Source organism: Seriola dumerili, unplaced genomic scaffold (genome assembly GCF_002260705.1).
Source record: "Seriola dumerili isolate Sdu_G_001 unplaced genomic scaffold, Sdu_1.0 BDQW01000011.1, whole genome shotgun sequence".
Lineage (NCBI taxonomy): Eukaryota > Metazoa > Chordata > Actinopteri > Carangiformes > Carangidae > Seriola > Seriola dumerili.
In genome coordinates this window covers 3,058,444-3,079,282 of record NW_019174266.1, presented here as the reverse complement: position 1 = coordinate 3,079,282, position 20,839 = coordinate 3,058,444, and the positions used below count along the sequence as shown (strand labels likewise).

Sequence of the window (20,839 nt, the reverse complement as noted above, 5' to 3'; positions counted from 1 at the left end):
AAAAGTCATAGTATAGTAAGGTATAAAAGTCATATAAATGTCATAGTATAGTATGGCATGAAAAGACAAAAAAACATCATAGTATAGTAAGGCATAAAAAGTCATAGTATAGTAAGGTATAAAAGTCATATAAATGTCATAGTATAGTATGGCATGAAAAGACAAAAAAACATCATAGTATAGTAAGGCATAAAAAGTCATAGTATAGTAAGGTATAAAAGTCATATAAATGTCATAGTATAGTATGGCATGAAAAGACAAAAAAACATCATAGTATAGTAAGGCATAAAAAGTCATAGTATAGTAAGGTATAAAAGTCATATAAATGTCATAGTATAGTATGGCATGAAAAGACAAAAAAACATCATAGTATAGTAAGGCATAAAAAGTCATAGTATAGTAAGGTATAAAAGTCATATAAATGTCATAGTATAGTATGGCATGAAAAGACAAAAAAACATCATAGTATAGTAAGGCATAAAAAGTCATAGTATAGTAAGGTATAAAAGTCATATAAATGTCATAGTATAGTATGGCATGAAAAGACAAAAAAACATCATAGTATAGTAAGGCATAAAAAGTCATAGTATAGTAAGGTATAAAAGTCATATAAATGTCATAGTATAGTATGGCATGAAAAGACAAAAAAACATCATAGTATAGTAAGGCATAAAAAGTCATAGTATAGTAAGGTATAAAAGTCATATAAATGTCATAGTATAGTATGGCATGAAAAGACAAAAAAACATCATAGTATAGTAAGGCATAAAAAGTCATAGTATAGTAAGGTATAAAAGTCATATAAATGTCATAGTATAGTATGGCATGAAAAGACAAAAAAACATCATAGTATAGTAAGGCATAAAAAGTCATAGTATAGTAAGGTATAAAAGTCATATAAATGTCATAGTATAGTATGGCATGAAAAGACAAAAAAACATCATAGTATAGTAAGGCATAAAAAGTCATAGTATAGTAAGGTATAAAAGTCATATAAATGTCATAGTATAGTATGGCATGAAAAGACAAAAAAACATCATAGTATAGTAAGGCATAAAAAGTCATAGTATAGTAAGGTATAAAAGTCATATAAATGTCATAGTATAGTATGGCATGAAAAGACAAAAAAACATCATAGTATAGTAAGGCATAAAAAGTCATAGTATAGTAAGGTATAAAAGTCATATAAATGTCATAGTATAGTATGGCATGAAAAGACAAAAAAACATCATAGTATAGTAAGGCATAAAAAGTCATAGTATAGTAAGGTATAAAAGTCATATAAATGTCATAGTATAGTATGGCATGAAAAGACAAAAAAACATCATAGTATAGTAAGGCATAAAAAGTCATAGTATAGTAAGGCATAAAAATGTAATAATATAGTAAGGCATAAAAATGTCAGTATAGTAAAGCATAAAAAAGTCATAGTATCATGACGTATAAAAATTCACAGTATGATAAGGCATAAAAACGTCATTGTATAGTAAGGCGTAAAAGGTCATAGTATAGTAAGGCACAAAAAAGGCAGAAAAAAATCATGGTATAGTATGGCATAAATATGTCATAATATAGTAAGGCATAAAAACATCATAGTATAGTAAAGCATAAAAAAGTCATAGTACCTTGAGGACTAAAAAGTCATAGTATAGTAAGGCTTAAAAAAGTCATAGTATTGTATGGTACAAAAAGTAATAGCATAGTAAGGCATAAAAAAGGCATAAAAAACATTGTATAGCAAGGCATATCAAGTCATAGTATAGTAAGGCATAAAAATTTCATATGTGAAGACCTCTCTACCATGGCACTAGGTGTCCCTGTTTCTTTTTTGTTTTCCCTCTTCAGGAGCTGAATGCAGGGCTCAGGGTCAGCCTGATGTGCTACACCTGGGCCCTCTGTGAACCGTAAAGGAGACCCATTCAGTCCTGTCGGTCTCTCTCTCTCTCTCTGGCTGCCCTCTCTGTTCACGCTCTGGCTGTTGGTGTAGACGGTGAATATTAACTAAACCTCATTTGCCTTTTGTTCATAAATTATGTGAACCTTATATGCCAACTCGTATTGTCTTTCCTTTCTGGTTTTCCAGCCGTTGAGCCAGGCTGTGACACATAGTATATATATATAAGGTATAAATAGGTCATAGTATAGTTTGGCATAGTATGGTAAGGATAAAAACACTGTAGTACAGTAAGGCATAAAAACGCATTAATACGACATAGAATAGTAAGGCATAGAAAGTTCTCAAAATATCATAGTATACGAAGGCATAAAAACGTCCCAAAAACATAATAGTATAGTAAGGCAAAAAAAGTCATTAATACAACGTAGTATGGTGAGGTATAAAAACATCATATTATAGTAAGGAATAAAAAGTCATGAAGACAACATAGCATAGTAAGGCATAATAAGTCATAGTATAGTAAGGCATTAAAGTCATCTTCATAGTATAGAAAGCATAAAAAATGTCATAGTAAGTCAACTTTTTATTTTGTGATGTAAATAACCACAGAAGTCCAGTTCACTGTTAAAAAAATAATTTATTGCAGCAAGGAATTTTAATCTGAAATATTGACAGTTTTCCTATCAATAATACACGTTTGCATCCACTTCAATCCAACAAGAGCATTTAACGAGACACTAACAGCTGACAATGTGACACCTGTCTGATACACGTTTACCTGACACACATACAAATCACTGTTTCTCTCCACCACAGTTATGTCGACGCAACAAAGTACTGTTTCACACAAAAACTCTCTTTTACACACTGAACATGAACAAACACTAGTTTGAATGGTTGAATACGGAACAAGAGTTTTAGGGATACAGTTCATAAAATACTGAACATACAAAACTGAAGTTGCATCCACTGATTTTAAATCACTGCACAGTGAATCTGCACTGTCACTGCGGGAACGGAAATCATGTATTTAATTAATCTAATAAAGTCACCTCAGGGATGCTCCAGAAGCATTATGCTCACAATATGAAAAGGAAAAATCCAACGACAGTTAGACACTGCTAACTGAAACAGTCAGTGGAGATGTGTTGTATTTTGCATCTGTGATACCATTTTATTGTTTGGTGTATATTTATATTTTCTGACCAGCTACAGACGAAGTGAGGTCGTGTCCACATATTTCCAGCAGCTACAATGAAGTTAGAAAATGTCTCATCAATCTGAAACAACAGTTTGTGTTTTTGTGCCAGAAATCCCCAAAATCAAAAAGCAGGGGTTTCCTCTACAGCTGTGATTTTACACCCAAATTCAAAAGTCTTATAAGGAGAAATGAATTGTAGAAAAGTTGTAAGGACAAGTTCACACACACCCGGGTACAGGACAAAGACAAATTCACTGCGGGTGCAAGTTACATTTTAGTAAAATTAAGGAGGAACACTTCATTTTCTTTTGCACCCTAAACATAATCACATAGAGTCTTGCTCATGCAGGATGATAATACAGGTGATTTTTCCAACAAAATTCATATCGATTTGATACGTGATATATGTAAAACTGCTGTTTCTGCTCAAATTTAGTTTGTATGTGTTTTCTTGGATTTGAAAGTTTGGTTCAAGCCAAATTCTCTTAAGTAACTCCAAGGCCTATTACGTATGTTCACCGCCCCGACTCTGGTAGCAGCTGCTGAGCCGTGTAAAAAGGCTTACATAGAAAACAACAGGTGCACATCAGACAGAGTGAAATAATGTGGTGACGAGGATTTGAGCCTGAAACCAACGTCTGCATATTTAGAATTTCCTGATAAAGTGAATGAGAATAAGCACATTTTTCTCATCAAGACTCATCACCTCTGTGCACGCGACACAGTTCAGACCCCCTCTCGGCAGAAATGCATTCTGGATAATTATGCACACCAGGACAGTGTCCAAAATCCTTTCCTCGTTCACTCCTCCCTGTATAGTAGAAAGTCAATAGTTTGTACGTGCACATTTATAATGCTTGTAGTTATAGAATATGACACAAAGTTACCACAAAGTAGCTGCTGGAAAATTATAAAGATCACAGACTAGTTGTGTGAAGCTGTGCTGAGGGTGGATTTTTCCTTTCACATCACTGCTCGTTTAGTTATGTGTTTCTACTCTGTGTCTATTCTGATCCAGGTCAGCCTTTTGATGTCGGGCTTGGTAATATCTAACACATCCTACGTACAGTACAGATCCTGTCTGGACGTACTAAGTCATGTACAGCCGGCGCTGTTCGCTCTCCGCCTCGGCCCCTCGTTCAGCTCAGATTGAGACCGGGCAGACGAGGACGCGATCCTCCAGCAGGACGCTGAGGACGAGGAACACAAAGTACAGTACGAACATGGTGAGGCCCAACATTCGGCTCATCTTCCAGCGACAGGCAGCGATTGAAACGATGACGAAGATGAGCATGAGGAAGAGCAGCACGATGGCGCAGAACAAGCCATTGGAGCTGACGGTTACCGGCTTGCCGTTGTTCAGCAGAGTGTAAATGAGCCAGGGGACCGGCAGGCTGGAACCAGAGAGGATAGATGTGTTTCTGTCAAGTTCATATACAGTTTACAGACCAGTGCATCTTAGGAGAGTGAATATGGGTCAGTCTATTTCATGTTTCCTATACTTCTCTACTACATTTCAAAGGAAAATATTACAATATTATGTAGTAAATATGCAGCTGGGAGGTGAGAAGTAGTTCATAAATACATATTTCAGGTCAGTTTGAAACGAACAAAGAGAAAAAAAACAACCTAACAAACCTTTTCGAATGCAGCTGAGAACTAAAGTTAAGCAGGAAATTCAACCACTTCCATAGTTTTTGAACATAGAAAGTGGGAACTTAAATCAGTGTTTTCCTGTTGTCTTGAAATATTCAGTATATTGTCCATTTTCACAGCAATAATTCTGTCAGCACACCAAGAGTCACGTCAGGTGACTTTTCCCACGAAAAACATTAAAACTAAACACTTCCTCCAGAATTTCTGCATTAAAATTCTCTCAGCCTTTAGGCTTTTAATGTGAAAGGAAAAACATCAGGAAGTGTTGAGTTTTGTTGAAGGTAGCACATCATCATCATATCATAAGGAAAACCCTGAGAGGCAAGTAAAGTAAAAGAGGCTGAACTGCACCACTACACCAGACTAAATGAGACTAAACGCACTCATGTTTTTTCCAGGTGATTTTTAATTTCTCCATGTACTGTAAACACAAGGTACATACATTATGTGTTACCCAGTTATGTAACATTACTGTCACATCTTTCTTTTGGCATGAAATATATTTTAATCAGCAAGGTCTTTGTGCAAGAGACGCTTTAGGAAGTCAGCTACAAAGCCCATGTAATGAGTAGTGTACAGTGGGTTTCACAAATTCCATTATATTTATTGACTTATTTAACTTATTATATTCATTTTTTGATTTATTTTTTATTTTAAACTTTTATGCTTCTTCCTGCAACTTCTCCCAGGTGCAAGAAAAAAAAAGTTCACTTGCCTCTCCGTATGATCAGGAGTGGGGGAATGCTGAGTATAACATGACTGTGAACGTTACACTGAATTTGCCATGTGAGCTGCTGTAGAAAGGTACAGGTGATTCCCTCAAGTGTTTTTCATTCCATTATATTTGGTAGAGAAAGGGTTCTCCGGTCACTCACCCTACAGTGATGTCAAAGATGTTACTGCCCACTGAGCTGGACACCGCCATGTCCCCCAGACCTTTCCGGGCCACGATCACACTGGTGATCAGGTCAGGGATGGACGTCCCGGCCGCCAGGATGGTCAGGCCCATGATTTCCTCTGAGATGCCGACGGTCTCACCCACCTGCGCACAGGAAAAGATGAAGACAGGTGTCAGTTCGACCAAAAGCGTTCAACTGGTAAATCATGACATCAGACATTTCAGAACTCAGAAAGACAGAATCAGAGACACACGGCCACGTCCTCAGTGTGACTTTAAAGCAACACATGAATTCATTGCTGTTTATTCTGAATATTCATAAGTGAGTTAAATCCATTTTTAAAAAAATCATTCAATCTTAAATTTGTCCATAGATAGCCACTCTGAGTTTGCAGACTCCATAAAACTACAACGTCCATTTTTAAACACAAACAAAATATAACGTCTTAATTAGTGGCTTTAGAGCTGCTGGTGGGCAGATTTCCCCATTTCCAGTCTTTATGCTAAGCTAGGCTAACTCGTCTCTGCCTGTAGCTCCACATTAATTGTACAAATACTAAAGAAAATAAAGTAAATTTCCCAAACTGTTGAATTTTCTCCTTTAAGTGCAGGAGTTGTATACGACTGGTGCTGTTTTTAAAAGTGTGACGTGTGAACCGACCTGATGAGCCCACCACACCATCAAGTAGGAGAAAACTCCGATCCACAGGATGGAGCCGATAAACGTCATGACAAAATATCTCCTGGACGCCTGGAAAATATAAAAGAAGATCACATCAGATGTTCAGAAAAAAACTGTTACAGACTTGACATGTAAACATCTGGAAACAGATTTGGATCCAGATGTGTAAAGAGTGCTAATTATTATACACACTTATTCACATTGTGGACAATAATGTTCTTATAATAGATATAATATATTTTACTATCTTATAATGGTTTATCCATAAAATTCTGTTATAATGACATTGTATAATTTCTAACAGACCAAATTGACATCTTCAAATGTCTGAAGACCAACAGGTAAAACTCCAAAGATCTTCACTTAATCATCATTTTCCACAAAAAGCATCAAATCCTCCTCTTTGAGTTGGACGTTTGACAAATATTTGACATTTTTGCTTGTAAAAAGACTAAAATGATTATTTGATTATCAAATCATTCAATCATCATTTTTGTGTTGTGCAGCTCTAATTGATTAACAGAAAACTAATATTATAAATGCCATATTTGATAATTTATGGTTCTCACATGTGATAATTTACTACAAAAAAAAAAAAAACATTCAATGATGATATCAGCAGATTAATTGATAATGAAAATTTAACCATTTATTTGGGTGAAATGAACCTTGTAACAGACATTTTTCTTATTAAAGCTACTGGGAATAAACCGGTTTCACACCAGTTGTAGTTTCAACCCGAGTGGAACCACCTGGATCCAGCTGAACACCTGCACTGGTCTAATGACTGCTGCTGTTTCCATGACAGCAGAGTGAAGGTTTAACAGTGTCTCTGAGGGCCGTTCGTACTCACCAGGTTGCGGACGTCGGGCAGCGTGAGCCACAGCGGGAACACGATGGGCAGCAGGAACAGGTAGGTCGCCTGCTTCCGTCTGGTTTCCGGCCACTCCAAAGACAACGGCTCATTCTCCTCCTCTGCTTCCTCCTTCTCCTCTTCCTCCTTGTTTCCGTCATCATCATCCTCATCGTTATCGCCTTCACCCTCACCAGAGTCGCTGCTTTCCTCGCCATCGCTCTCGTCTTCATCGCTGCCCCCTGAGCCGTCGGATCCTCCATCTGCTGCTGCTGCCGCCTGCGGGAGAGGAAACACACGAGTGAAACAGACAGTCGCAAAAATAAAGACTGACTCAATTTAAGCCAAAAACATTAGACACCTAACCCCCAGACTAACTCAGGCCTTAGACCAATGTTACCATGGTAACAGCCAATGACACCTGCACTGACCAAAGAAAAAAAACAGGAAAATATGGTTCATTATTTGTGGTTTGTTAACATTGTTCTGGAGAGACAAATGAAAAGGGGAAAGAGTTTTTAGAAATCAAATTTTTGATACTCAGATTTTTTTCATTGTTTCACTCTTCACTGAATTTCAAAGTAAAACAAACATTTTCTGCTGAGGGTAAAAGGAGCTGAGTGGTTGGATGCAGTACCTCGGTCGGCCATTTCTTTTATTTTGAAAAAAAAACATCTTAATTTCCCCAGAATTCATTGTACCACAGTCTGTCTTAAAAAAAAGTCAAGAACTAAACTGCTTTGTGCAACAGATGAATTCAAACGTTTATCTGAAGTATTGAACTGAACTATTTGTTATATGTCTTTGTGAAACCGCCCCAGGACTGCGGCGCTCGAGCCTGGTCCATATAGAACCTCATTCAGCCGTGCGTCATCATTTTCCTTTAAAAACTGGAAGTTGTGCAAGTAATGGAAGGATGCACGGATGAAAATAAAGTTGGTTTATTTTTTGTTTATTTCCTGGGGAAACAGAAGAAAAAGTCTGATTCTATAGATTAGGAAACAACAATTTTAACACACAAATATGGATGTTGTGTTCAGAGGGCCTTAACTCTTCATATTTAGTTACGTCCCTATGACACATATTAATTTGTATAATTTGTTGTTTGTGGTAAATAAAATTTGATCATTTGATTTCAATGCAATCTTATCCTTCGATGACCAACAAGCCAGGTCGTAGTGTGGGAGCATGAAGTCATTACAGATTATGTACATGTGTAGGGGTCCGAGAAACACGGTTTGCACTTTGGTCTTGAGATGAAAAACTGATGGAAATGATGTGAAACACAGTTATTAAAGTATGTTGAGAAATACAGGTGTGATAATGGAGGTATCAAAAGTTTAAAAGGGTCCATGTCTGTCCCCGCTGTTTATCAGGAGAGGGCAGAGAAATCATCGTACCTTGGACTCGTCCGGCTGGTCCGGCTGGTCCGACGTCTTCTCAGTGGTCTCCTCTGTCTTTGGAGGCTGTGAGGTGGACGGCTCGGCTGCAGCGCCCCCTGGTGGATCAGCAGCAGCGGCCTGCTCGGACTTTGGCTTCTGATCACCATCTGGAGAAAGAGCGGGAAGACACAGAGCGATGAGAGCCTGTTTGAGTTTGAACAACGCTCGAATAAACTTGTTCATCTACTCACTGATCAAAGTTCAAACGGTTTCTGACTAAAACTAAAACAGGGAACTACATCAGCTCCAGTCGACCATTTACTGATTTGAAGCTTTCATTGACTTATTGATGTTTATTTTTAAAATATCATTTATTCATTGTTTTTTGATGCTTTCGGGGTCTCTCGTTTACTTTAACAATCTTTTATTAGAGTGCTGGCTGCTGTTTAACCTCCTCATTCTGTCTCTGATGTTTGTTCTCTATTACATTCATATATGTATATAGCCAAGTTAACACTCACAACTTTAAGTTTATTTTTATTCTCTTTCTTCTTTAATAATGCAGTCATTAATTCACCAGTAAATCCTTATAAATCGTTACTATCAAACAGGTTCCTTTAAACTGCTCTAAATTCTGCTCACACACAGTTTTAGCACTAACCTCATTGTTTTTTTTAACAGAACTGTTGTTTATTTTACACTTTGACACTAAACAAATCGAAATTGTAATGAAAAGCTGACGGACTTATTATGCTGTGTGGGCTGCTATGAAGAGCCAGTGGGAGAGATTGAAGTGTTTGGAGATAAACATGCTTCAGACATGGAGGAAAAGCGATTCACACACACACACACACACACACACACACACACACACACACACACACAACAAACACACACACACACACACACACACACACACACACACACACACACACACACACACACACAGTGTCCCATCTGCATGTTAATCCTCGGGCTGATTGGTCCGGGCTCGTTGAGGCCTCTCCAGACGCCCCGCAGCCTCACTTTGCTCTGCACCTCAGACTCTGAAGCACCTCATTACTCCACACTGTGACGCACGAACACACAGACTGAGAGGCTCTGCTGATTGTGGAGAGCAACCTCCTTCAACCCCAAATCATCTCCGACCATCCACAGGAAGACAACCAGCCTCTTATGGATGCTGCATCTCCAGTGCAGAAATTTTTGAATAAAATATCTTACTATATGATCCAAAAATGCCACCAATCAGTCATAGTTTCCACCTGCTTCCAGTCTCTGTGCTAAGCTAGGCTAACGCACTTGTGAAGCTGATTGTGAAGCTTTTATTAAAATGTCAGATTGTACCTTGTAAGTTAAGGTGTTAAACTCACCTTCAGCGTGTCGCTGCTGTGACTTGCTCTGTAATTTGCCCGTGACCGGGATGTTCAGAGGCTTAACTTTGTTCTTTGCTGAAATTAAGAGAAGGACGGCTCATACATTACATGTGAGACCTGAGATATACTGAACGTCTTCCACTGAGCGCCACTGAGTCAGCATGCCTTTGACCTTATATCCACACACTGGCCATTTGGTAAGACACTGGCACAGAGTAACTCAGTAACTCGCCCCCCAAAGAAAAACCACACCCAAATCTATGCTAAAATACAACCCTGCATCGCTCCAGATTCTTGTATTCAGTGTTTCTATTTTTTCCTCTGAGGGGAATGACAATTTGTGTGAAGACTAAATATATACATATATATATATATATACACACACACATTTCTGTAAATAATTGTGGACTATTATCTTCAAATACATCTGTTTCAACATGACAAAGCTAACATTTCAGTTTTTATTGATGAATATGGAAGGGAAACAAAGCAGTGTTCAGTTCTTCTCTCTATTTGCCCTGTATTTTAGATTGTACTAATAAATACAACAAGTAAAACAATCATAAGGAAGGATGCACTTGAATCCTTCTTGGAGACTCGTTTGGAAAACAACCACATTTTTACCGACGAGTTGCACAAACTGAGAATGAATCCAGTGATTTTTACCAGAGTTTTCCAAACAGCCAGTGTGTGAAAAAGGTCAGTGATCTTCACAACCACACAGAAACAACTGGATACAAACACGCAAACATGAAACCACCATCTCAAATAAACATGCAACCATCCAAAATCAGTTCAGAAGCATTTCTGAGACAGAAGCAAACTGGACTGAGCATCACCATGACAACAGACTGGGAAACAGATATGACACAAACATGTCTTACCTTTCCTCTGCACTGACCCCTCCCCTCTGACATCACCGTTAAAGGACGTCTCTGATTGAGAGACACATCAGAGTGAATACCTGAACACTAATCAAGTGGGAAAGGCTGTTCTCTGTTGTCTTTTGGTTTAAACGACTGTCAGGGTTGCACGTGAACGCAGCGCGGTTTAGACTGTACAATCACAACAACACACGACAGGGAACAACAGGGAGGCGACATCTTGTTGCCCGCTCTTACCTCGTCTGGCTTTCCTTGGGCCGGGGGTTTTAAGAGCGCCTCTAAGGGCTGCCTCTAGGATGGAAACCAACAGCAACGATTTTAATTCTGGGTTTTATTCAATTTTTATATTATTGCATCATCTACATTTCAGTGTTGCTCGTGCTGCAACACGATCTCAGTCGGTGTAACAAGTTTCAGTTCGACTCAAACTGACAGACCTCAGTCTGTGCTGTTGAATGCCGCCTGTGGTTTGTCAGTATTTTGTGATGAATTTATGTTGTTTTCCTTCAACCCATCTGGTTCCATAACTTCCACATTATCCCTTAACACCTTTCAACAAACCTGGAGAATGCACCTGGATGTTAATAGGTTGTTAGTAGGGCTGCACAATTATTCAAAATATAATCAAAATCGCAATACGAGCAAGTGCAATATCCAAATCGCAGGAGCTGCAAAAAGTAAGATGTGTCACAACACTGTTGTGCATTGTTAGCACCATACTCGTTGTGGTGCTACAGAGATGTCCCGGCCTACAAATCATTTTCTCCAGACATAAAGGAAAGATGTTGGTTTGGAAAATGAAATGCAAAAACGATATCTGCCAAAATAATTGCAGTATGATTATTTTGCATGTCGCCCTGGTTGTTAGTGAAATGAATTCTGGTGCAGATGCCGTGCAGCTCAATAGAAGCTTCACCATGATGAACTAAAAGGCTACAGGGACAGAGAAGACCTGGTTACCCAAAGTCGTTCTTTTGAAGATTTAATAAAAGATTATTAAATTACTTATTAACCATTAATAAATCCATAAATTACAACTTATGAGCCCCCTACAAAGGGTACTCTACTAGAAAGTGGTACTAAAACTGAAATTAAAACTGATCTGCAAACCTAGATCCACAAATCCTGGGTGCACCACAGACTTCCTTCTCCCCTTCTGTCAGATATCTACTGATTCCTTCGTACTCTGTGGCTGCACAACTGAATTTATGTAACTGGAAAACAACAGAGGTGTAATTATCTGGAGGCTTCATTCAAGATGCTGACACTTAACATTCAATCCAGCTGCATGAGGCCGGTCTGGGTCTCGGCTCCAGGGCCCACCGCTACACTAGTTCCATGGAGATAAAGAGCTTGGTCTGCTAGCACGCTGGCTCTTATCCAGCTTTTATTAGCCTACATTGAAAAGCTGATTAAGGATCAGCTGTGGTCGAGCGCTGCGAGAGCGAGGAACAGCAACCTGGTGAGTTCGAGGACGTGCTGAAGGTCGCTGCGGTTCATCACGCTAGCCCTGACTTACAGGAAGGGACGGGGGGGGGGCGAAGCAGCACAGAGCTTAGTCACTGCCGGCTTCACTGCATCCCAGAGCTGGAACATTAGCTGACAGAAAGATAACTCATTAATCTTTCAGTAACGTTTCAAGAGCTTTAATGTCAGCTAATGGTATATAAACATCTAAATGTTCATAATACAGTGTAATGTAGTTGAAAAGCAGATATGTAATGCATTTGTTAACTGTTACTCATGACTGGAGGCTGCTGGACAGACTTGATGGAGCTGCAACACCAGCAACAATATAACCATCAACACAACAGTTTCTCCATTTTTTAAAAGTTAATTAACGCTTTCACACTGTTTGAAAACCATTTTCAGATTTGGCAAAAACCACTAAAGTTAAACTTGTCAAATCTGGACTAGATTAACAGGGATTGAGTGTCCCATTATGTTTTTCAGGAAAATATCCTTCATTTTCCATGTGTTTTCCAGGACTGGTCAAACTGGTCTAAAAGTTTCCAGGTTTTCCAGGACGGTGGAAGCCCTCATCAACAGCCCAGTATCTAGTCAAGGTAGACGGCAGAGACAGAACAGTCTGATGTTATAACGTTAAAGTCATTTACCAATTGTTGTGATTAAATAATATCCAAAGTCTCAACATGTTCTCCAAAGGTTAAAAGGTAAATTAATTTGTACAAATACAAAGCTGTTAGGTTTTTTACTTTTTACTTTTAGGGGAATTTCATTGTATATTAAATGGTATATTTGATGCAAGACATTCAGACATACAGTATTTTGTTGTTTTATAATGTTGCCTTGAGGTGCAAAAACAACATTTAAGAAAATGAAATTCACCACAACTGTTACCTTCTATCTGTGACCTTTTAAATTTCACAGGGACTTTATACATTTCAACATCCACCTCCACCACCAGGCTGCAGACTTTATCTCGTCACTGCAGAAGCCGTTGTCGGCTCTGCGTTGTTACCTTCTCCCAGAGGGTCCAGTGTGTGGATCATCAGCTGGAAGATGGTGCTCCGTAGCGACGTGTTGTGGAGAGAGGCCGAGCTGCCGCCTCGCTGCAGGACAGGGCGTACCTGCAAGTCAGAGGACACATATTCAGAAATGAAACTTCAAGGTAACATTTCAGGACCGATAGTACTTTTCGTTTCAATTTGACAATTAAACGCTAAAAACTCAACGCTCATGTCTGAAACAGTATTGAAACACATTTCATTTTGCATTTTGTTGGGATTAATAACCGGACCAGACCAACTTAGAAATAAAGTATAAATAAATGGAAAGGAAACAGACAGCTTTGAGAGTTGCAGGGGTTTAAGTAACAAGTTATATTTACTCTTGTTACTGTAACAAAGTCAGTTTCTTTTGTGTGTCTTTTTTAAAAATCAGTTATTATCCTTCATCTTTCAGTATTTTTTTTACTCTAATATTTGATTTTACTACATTTAAAGTCAAAGTAAAAATAAAAGCTGCATGATGAAGTTATGAATCACTGTGTGAGAACGCAACAAATGAAAAGAGTCAAATCAGCCGCAGCAGCAGAAAAGAAGCTGCTGATTTAAGGCACCGCCCGGCGACCATGGGCGAGTGTCTCAAATCAAACACACCTGCCATGCGGCGCGACCAACAGGTGCATGCTGGGTCTGACTAAATGCTAGATGCTGACGGTGGATCCTTTAGCTGTGACTACGTTCACTTCTGCAGTCAGTGAGGTGTGTTTCTGATGATCCTTGTTGTGGCTGCAGCTCATCGCCTCAGTGTTTGAACAGTTGGAGGAGTGAGACCTGGGAGGCTGAGGTGACTGATTATATTTTGCAGTGAGAATGAACGAGCAGAGAGGCTGGATTTAGTTCAGACAGGTGAGCACAGAAAAACTACAGCTCCTACAAAAAAACACCCCAAAAAACTACAAAACTAGCAGATCAAACCCATATCCTTAAAACTCACCAACTCTCGTGTCAAAAGCAATTTTTAATTCTAGTCTGATAACTTCTACATCACGCTCACACACTTCTCTATGCTGCTGATTTGTGTGAACTACCAACGACCGACTCGCTCACCTTCTGTCAACAGAATGAAATAAAACAGGAAAAACAACCCTTATTCTGAATTGGGAGTTTTCACGCCATATTCCAATGTGGTTAGCCCAAGTGCTAACCTTGTAAATTAGCTTCTTTGTCGTGTTGCTGCTTTAAAATGATGCTGTTTCAGTTATATGAGTGTAAACACTGGGTTTTATCTTGGGGTAACTGCCAGCGATGGTGCATTTGCAGCCATGTCTGTAAACTCTGACAGAGTTTAAACCGCATGATGTAAACATAGCATTAACCTGCAAATATCTAGGGCTTATGGGAAATGGTGTTTGTTAAAGGCTGCAAAAAAACCAAACAAACATAAATACTGAATAAAGAATGATGATACTGTTGAGAGACGCCGCTCAAAGTTTCGGTTTCACTTCAGCTCTCTATCACAGCACACTCCATCTTCTAAAAGTGAATTTAACACCTGTACTACTCTATACAAGACATTTTACAGCCTCAGACTTAAAATAACTTTTTTCATTACTTGCAGACAAGCTGATAAAACTCTCCACTGAACGAGTATCTCTGGGATTCATTTCTACCTTCACACAAGAAATTCATTTACAAACAACATAATTACGCAATTAGATGAATAATCAAAATGAGCACAGAGAACGGTTTGTCATTGCAGGTGTTTAAAAGTTTGCCTGAAGCTGAAACCTGCTGATATCTGCTGTACATCAGAAGATCAAACAGCAGTCTAACCTCAGGTAACAACGATAAAACCATTTTTCATACCCTGAGTCTTGCTTTGTCGTCCTGTGAGTCTGACGGTGGTTTGCTGCGATGAGGGCTGCTCGGGGGCGGTTCAGGTTCTGGTTTGGATTTCTCTTCAGCTTTTGGCGCAGGGGGAGGAGCAGCAGGGGGAGCAGCAGCAGCAGGAGGTGGTGGAGCTTCACTGTCCTGTGAAGTCAGTGACAACCTGATCAGTTAGCAGCACTTCAGTAATTCAGCTGACACACAAGTTATAATTTACAAGCTTACGAACGTTTGTGTGTGTCTTGAGTTTCGTTTGATCCACTGTGAAAAGATTCGCCGTCACACACAAACATTTTTTATCAGATTTCCATCTTCAAAAATCTTTTTTTTTCTTTGGGCAAATGAAAAGTGTAAAAAGAAGAATTTCATGTTGATTTAAGGGAAACAAAATGAGCGAGTCACTGTCACTGTGCTAACAAAGAAGCAAAGGTTTGACGTGCTAAAAATAAAACACGACTAAAACGGGAGGCGGTGGAGCTGATGTGACCATGGTGGAGATGGACAGGTGAATATCTCAGGTGTTATTACAGAGGCTATACTGTATGTCCATTCTTCACATTGACCCTGAGGGAGCTGAATTTCCCTCACAGCTACTTACGTGCCAAAATAATCAATAAAAATCTGTATTTATAATATTTGTTTATGGTTTAGTTGATTTTGTTATTCATTCAAATAAAGGCAAAGTCAAGCAAGTGTTTGTTCCCCTGTGGAGAAAGGCAGACAAAGGCAACAATGATTAGTTGATTAATCAATCATTTGATCAACAGAAAAATAATTGGCAACTATTTTGATAATTGATTAATCATTAAAGTCATTTCTGGACCAAAAACTATCAAACATTTCCTGGTTCCAGGTTTGTGAATATTTCAAGCTTTTCTCTGTTTAACATCATTGTAAACTGAACAGCTTTGGGTTTTAGACTGCAGAGTTTCTATTGTATTTTATAGATTAAATGATTAATCAAGAAAAATTGATTAATCAATAATCAAAATAATGAGCTATGAGGGCAGAAGAGAAAATTAAAGGACAAGAAAACTCTTGCTCTCTCAAATCTCTGGTATGTGCCACTTCCTGCTTGAGCCCATTGTCTCTGCAGCATGAATCTTATAACCTGTATCTCCAACAGGTGTCCACAGGTAAGAGATAAGACTAAACATACTCTAGAAAAAGGCAAGGAAAAAGAAGCGGCGAGAAAAAGACGTGTTTGATTGTGGAAAATTGTTATAAATGTAAAAAATACATATATTTATCTGAAATATATGAATTCCTGAAAAAAAAAGCCTAATTTGAATTCCAGTAATTCTGACCCATTCATGTGGCAGCAAGTCTCATTTCACTCAGTGTGCTGACTGAAGAGACTGCACACATGCTTCAGGCTAACTGGAGGATCTGCTGCTGACACTTGAAATACTGAAACACAGTTGTGCATGTTAAACACAGGCTCGGACATTAACTGCTCTCTGTCGGCTGACGAAAGCCGCTTTGTCTGCAGATGGCGCTAAAAAAAAAATACGCCTTTTAAAAAATGCATTATTCCTTTGTTTACAGGTTTTTTTTTCTGAATATAAATGAAATGACGTCTCCATGCTGATATTTCAGGGCTGTGACACAGAAACAGAGTGACATTTCCATCACTTCATCGGTGTGACACACTATCTGTGACACCTGGAGTCCTTTCTGTTCAGCATCATCAAAGGATTTTTACACAAATACAGGCTGTCACCTGCTCAGACCCACAAATCACTGTCCCTCTTTCACTGCGTCTGAGCAGGCAACAGTCCCAACTGTGAGGAGATGAAAGGAGAGAGAATATACTGTGTGGAGATGGAAGTTGGTCCGGTAACAACGGCTCTGCAGAGTCGTCTGTTTTGTCGGTATCCATGGTTTCTCATGTCTGATTACTGTGGGGGGTTTAAAAATCAACACCTGCTGGAGTTAATTCATACTTCAGGTCAGTTTAGAGAAGAAGGCTCGTGCTATTCTTTCTCTTTTTCTATTGTCCATGATAAATCCCGTGGAAAGACCAAAACCACTGATGTGGTGCATCTCCAAAGACTTGTTGACTTCCCTACTCCCTCTGTGTGACTCTGACTGGTTCTTACTGAAGATGTGAAGCTCACAGATACTATACTTCATTAGAAAGGCTGAGGCAGTGTAGTTTTATAGGAAATGTTACTCAAATAGGAGCAAATAGTACATTTGTCATGGACTATTTTAAGTGGTGGATTAATCCACATTTGGTGTTCTAGTGTTTGATGCAGCAGGACGGTGTGTGTGAGTCTCAGTCAAAATAAACTGTGTGTATTCGTGGTGATGAAAGTGCAACACTGTGTCTCACTGTGTGTGTAGCTCTGTGACAGAGGAATAAGATGTATGTAAAAAACATACAATACCATCAGACTCGCACTTAAAGCTAGGGCCGAATTAGAGTTGGTGTATTGCAGAACAATGGAAAATTAGTCACTTGCACTGAGCATCAATTGAACAATTCATTTGATTTTGCAATGACTTGCGACGCTGTGATGTATATCAATAACAGGAAAGTATATCAATAACAGAAAGATATGCCTTTATGATATTGATTTAAACCAGAATAGCAACAAATGATACTTTCACCATCAATGAATCTACCAATAATTAGATTTTTGGTCGATAAAATGATTTGTCCAATTCACAATACAAAAGACAAAGATATTCAGGTATATATTCAGAGTGACTAAGAAAACCAGAAAATATTCACACTTGAAACTAAACACTTGAACTAGAACTAATAATATGACCCTGAGGCAGCAGTTTACATCTGTATGACTGATAGAAATACTGGCAGATGTTTGTCTTCTACAACCTCAGTGAAAACACTCCTCAATCTACAAGATACTTTTTCCCCACGTGTCTGAATGTGAAACCAACTGACCTTCTCCGGCTCCTCTGCGGTCCACACCTTGACGATACTCATGTGCTTGTTGAGCTGGGTCTTGACCGCCTGCTCGATCTGGCTGTTGAACTTCATGAAGCTCACGTAGCTGATGTAGCCCATCACCAGCAAGATGCTCTCCCACCACAGGATCACGCTGTCCAGGAAGAAGATGATGAGCATGACAAGGTCCAGGATGTAGAAGGTCACGTCACGGAACAGAGGCCACCAGGTCAGGTGCAGCATCTCCCGGGAGAAAATGGCACACATGCCGATCACAAACAGGATGTTGAAAACAGCTGAGCCCACGATGGTGCCGATGCCCACATTGCTGTGGGAGATGAAGACACCGATCAGGGAGGTGAAGAGCTCAGGGGCAGAGCCTCCAGCTGCCATGAAGGTGGCTCCGGCCACGTCGTCAGAAATCTCCATCTTGACGGTGATGACCTCCAGCGCAGGAACGAAGAACTCATCGCAGACGATGGCCAAGGCGACAAACATGTAGGTCATGCCCATGATGTGCAGGGACACCCAGCCTTGTTGTCGCTGCTCCACCGAGAAGAGGTCCTCTGGGTACTCACCCTTCCTGCTAGGGGGCTGGGGCGGGGGACGTGGGGAAGCTGCGGTGGTTGATGGCGGTGGAGATGGAGTTGGAAGAGGTTTGGGGGGCTGAGGATCTACGTAGATACACTGTTCGATATCTGTCCTGTTGACTGTTATCACCAGAGGAGGTTTGCTGCTCTCAGGTGGGACAACCTCCTCCTCCGTCTCATTGGATGCCATCACCTCCCGAATGTTGACCTCCACAACATCATCATCATCACCCGCCTCTGCTCTGAGAGCGTCATCCGTCTGCGCGGCGGCTTGCGGCTCTGACAGCCTGGCTTTCAGAGTCAGAGTGTAGACAAAACACAGCAGCACACCTGAGATGAAGAAGAGGACGCGACTGCGCCTGAGTCTCCTCCTCAGAGGCGAGTGCACGTTCATTGCCCTCGTGGTCTCGACTCCAAACAGGAAGCTATGTCAGATGCATTGCTATTCCTTGATAGTTCCAGCAGCGTTGTGTGGCGAGAAGACACCACTGTCAGAGAGGAGACACACACATGTGCACACAGTGTGTTTCATCTTTTACAGCTGGCAGCTTCAACCTGTGGAAGGACTGAAAACAGAAAACACACACAGCTGAAAATCACATCATCATCAACAAGTGTGTATTGTTTTTATGTGCTCTCTGCTTGCATAGTGGCAGAGGCACATCTACTGAGAAGTGTGTGTGTTTGGGGGGGGGGGGTTATGGGGATGCAGACAGACACCTGTTACTATGGCTACATAATCACACAGGCTTTGGCTTCTCACAAAACACGAGTCCATTGAAGACACATTAAATATGTTCAAACGCTGAGAAAACCGTCAAAATGAAGCATTTAATTCGCCTCTAATTATATGTGGTGTTACAGCGTGAGCGCGCGCTAGGAAAGAACGTGATGAAATGCGCGTGCACAAAACGATTATTAATGAAACATTAATTAACCCTACCGGCAGCGCATTAAGATATCATATATATCAGATATCATACATCTGCGCGTGAAAATGGCGCGTTGAGGTTTAATTGTGGACTGATTGAGACCAGCGCGGATTATCACGCAAGGTCGACGCAAACTGTTAATCTATATTCTTCCAGCAGCTAAAAACTATAACAAAGGGACAATAAAAACAGAAAGAAGCTGTGTGCAGTGAGTGGTGGTGCGGGTCTTACCTGTACCGCCGGCTGCTCGGCCCCTCGCCGCTGCGGACCGTCCCTCCAGCTGTGCGTAACGGACGCAGAGATGCTGACTCCGGTTTTTGGGGAGCTACAAGGGCGCACCGCATGTCAGGGCTTGAACGAGGCTCAGCATAATGCTGCTAAGAGGATTAGGAGCCAAACACCTCTCACCTTCCCTTTCACACATAACTCTGTATCAATACACCAACATTCAAAGCGCTGTGCTGGTCGCAGCTGCCGGTTTGAGGTGAAACCTCGGAGGCGCCTGTGAGCGTGGCGCCTGTTGCATGCAGAATAATGACCACATGTTCATGGGCTGACAGGAGGAGTTTGGTCGTTATTTTGGGTGTGGTCAGGGGAAAAGCTCATTTGTAGGAGCGTGGAGAATTGATTTTATGATTTGATTTTAAAATGCAGCGTGAAAACTAATTTTCATGTCAATTTTGAAATTTAATGTGACAGTTTTGTGACTTTGCTCAGGGTTAGTCAACAGCGTTTGGACTGCAACTCCAGTTAAGCTGAATCAATAAATAAATAAATACAAAAAAATGAAAATAATAAAACCTTTAATAAATTTTAACTGTTGAAAGCACATGAGGAAACAATCAGACTATGAAAACCAACATATTTTTGACTCCTTGTGTTTCCATCAAATTAAAAACACTGAACTTCTAGGACTAATAGTTTCACACTGAAGGAGGACTCCGGATTTTGTGTCCCATCACTTACATTAGAGGCACACTATAGGAAGGGATTCTCTTAATGGAGAGTTTGATTGCCAGTGTTCATATGGGCAGGATTTTGTTTTCTTATAAACTACTCTGCATCTTGGGGTAAAAGAAAAACAACCATATGGGGTTTAGAAAATGAAACATAAGGAATCTTAGGTTCTCTGTGTGCGGATGCTTAAAATACTCCAGCTCTTACTAATAATATCAAAAAAATTAATAAGAATAGCAATAATAGTAGCCAATAAATA

At 39.9% G+C, this 20,839-nt stretch overlaps 1 protein-coding gene across 1 annotated transcript; it reads right to left on the bottom strand.

Moving 5' to 3' along the window:
• Positions 1-2,521: 2,521 nt before the first annotated feature.
• LOC111224865 (sodium/potassium/calcium exchanger 1-like) lies at positions 2,522-19,943 on the bottom strand. The gene is made up of 9 exons (XM_022749554.1): positions 19,855-19,943; positions 18,099-19,257; positions 15,164-15,328; positions 13,312-13,420; positions 8,588-8,736; positions 7,188-7,466; positions 6,314-6,403; positions 5,630-5,796; positions 2,522-4,492 (listed from the first exon to the last, which is right to left on the bottom strand). The coding sequence occupies exons 2-9, from the start codon at positions 19,083-19,085 to the stop codon at positions 4,243-4,245; spliced, it is 2,196 nt and encodes a 731-aa protein (XP_022605275.1). The 5' UTR covers positions 19,086-19,257; positions 19,855-19,943; the 3' UTR covers positions 2,522-4,242.
• Positions 19,944-20,839: the final 896 nt, after the last annotated feature.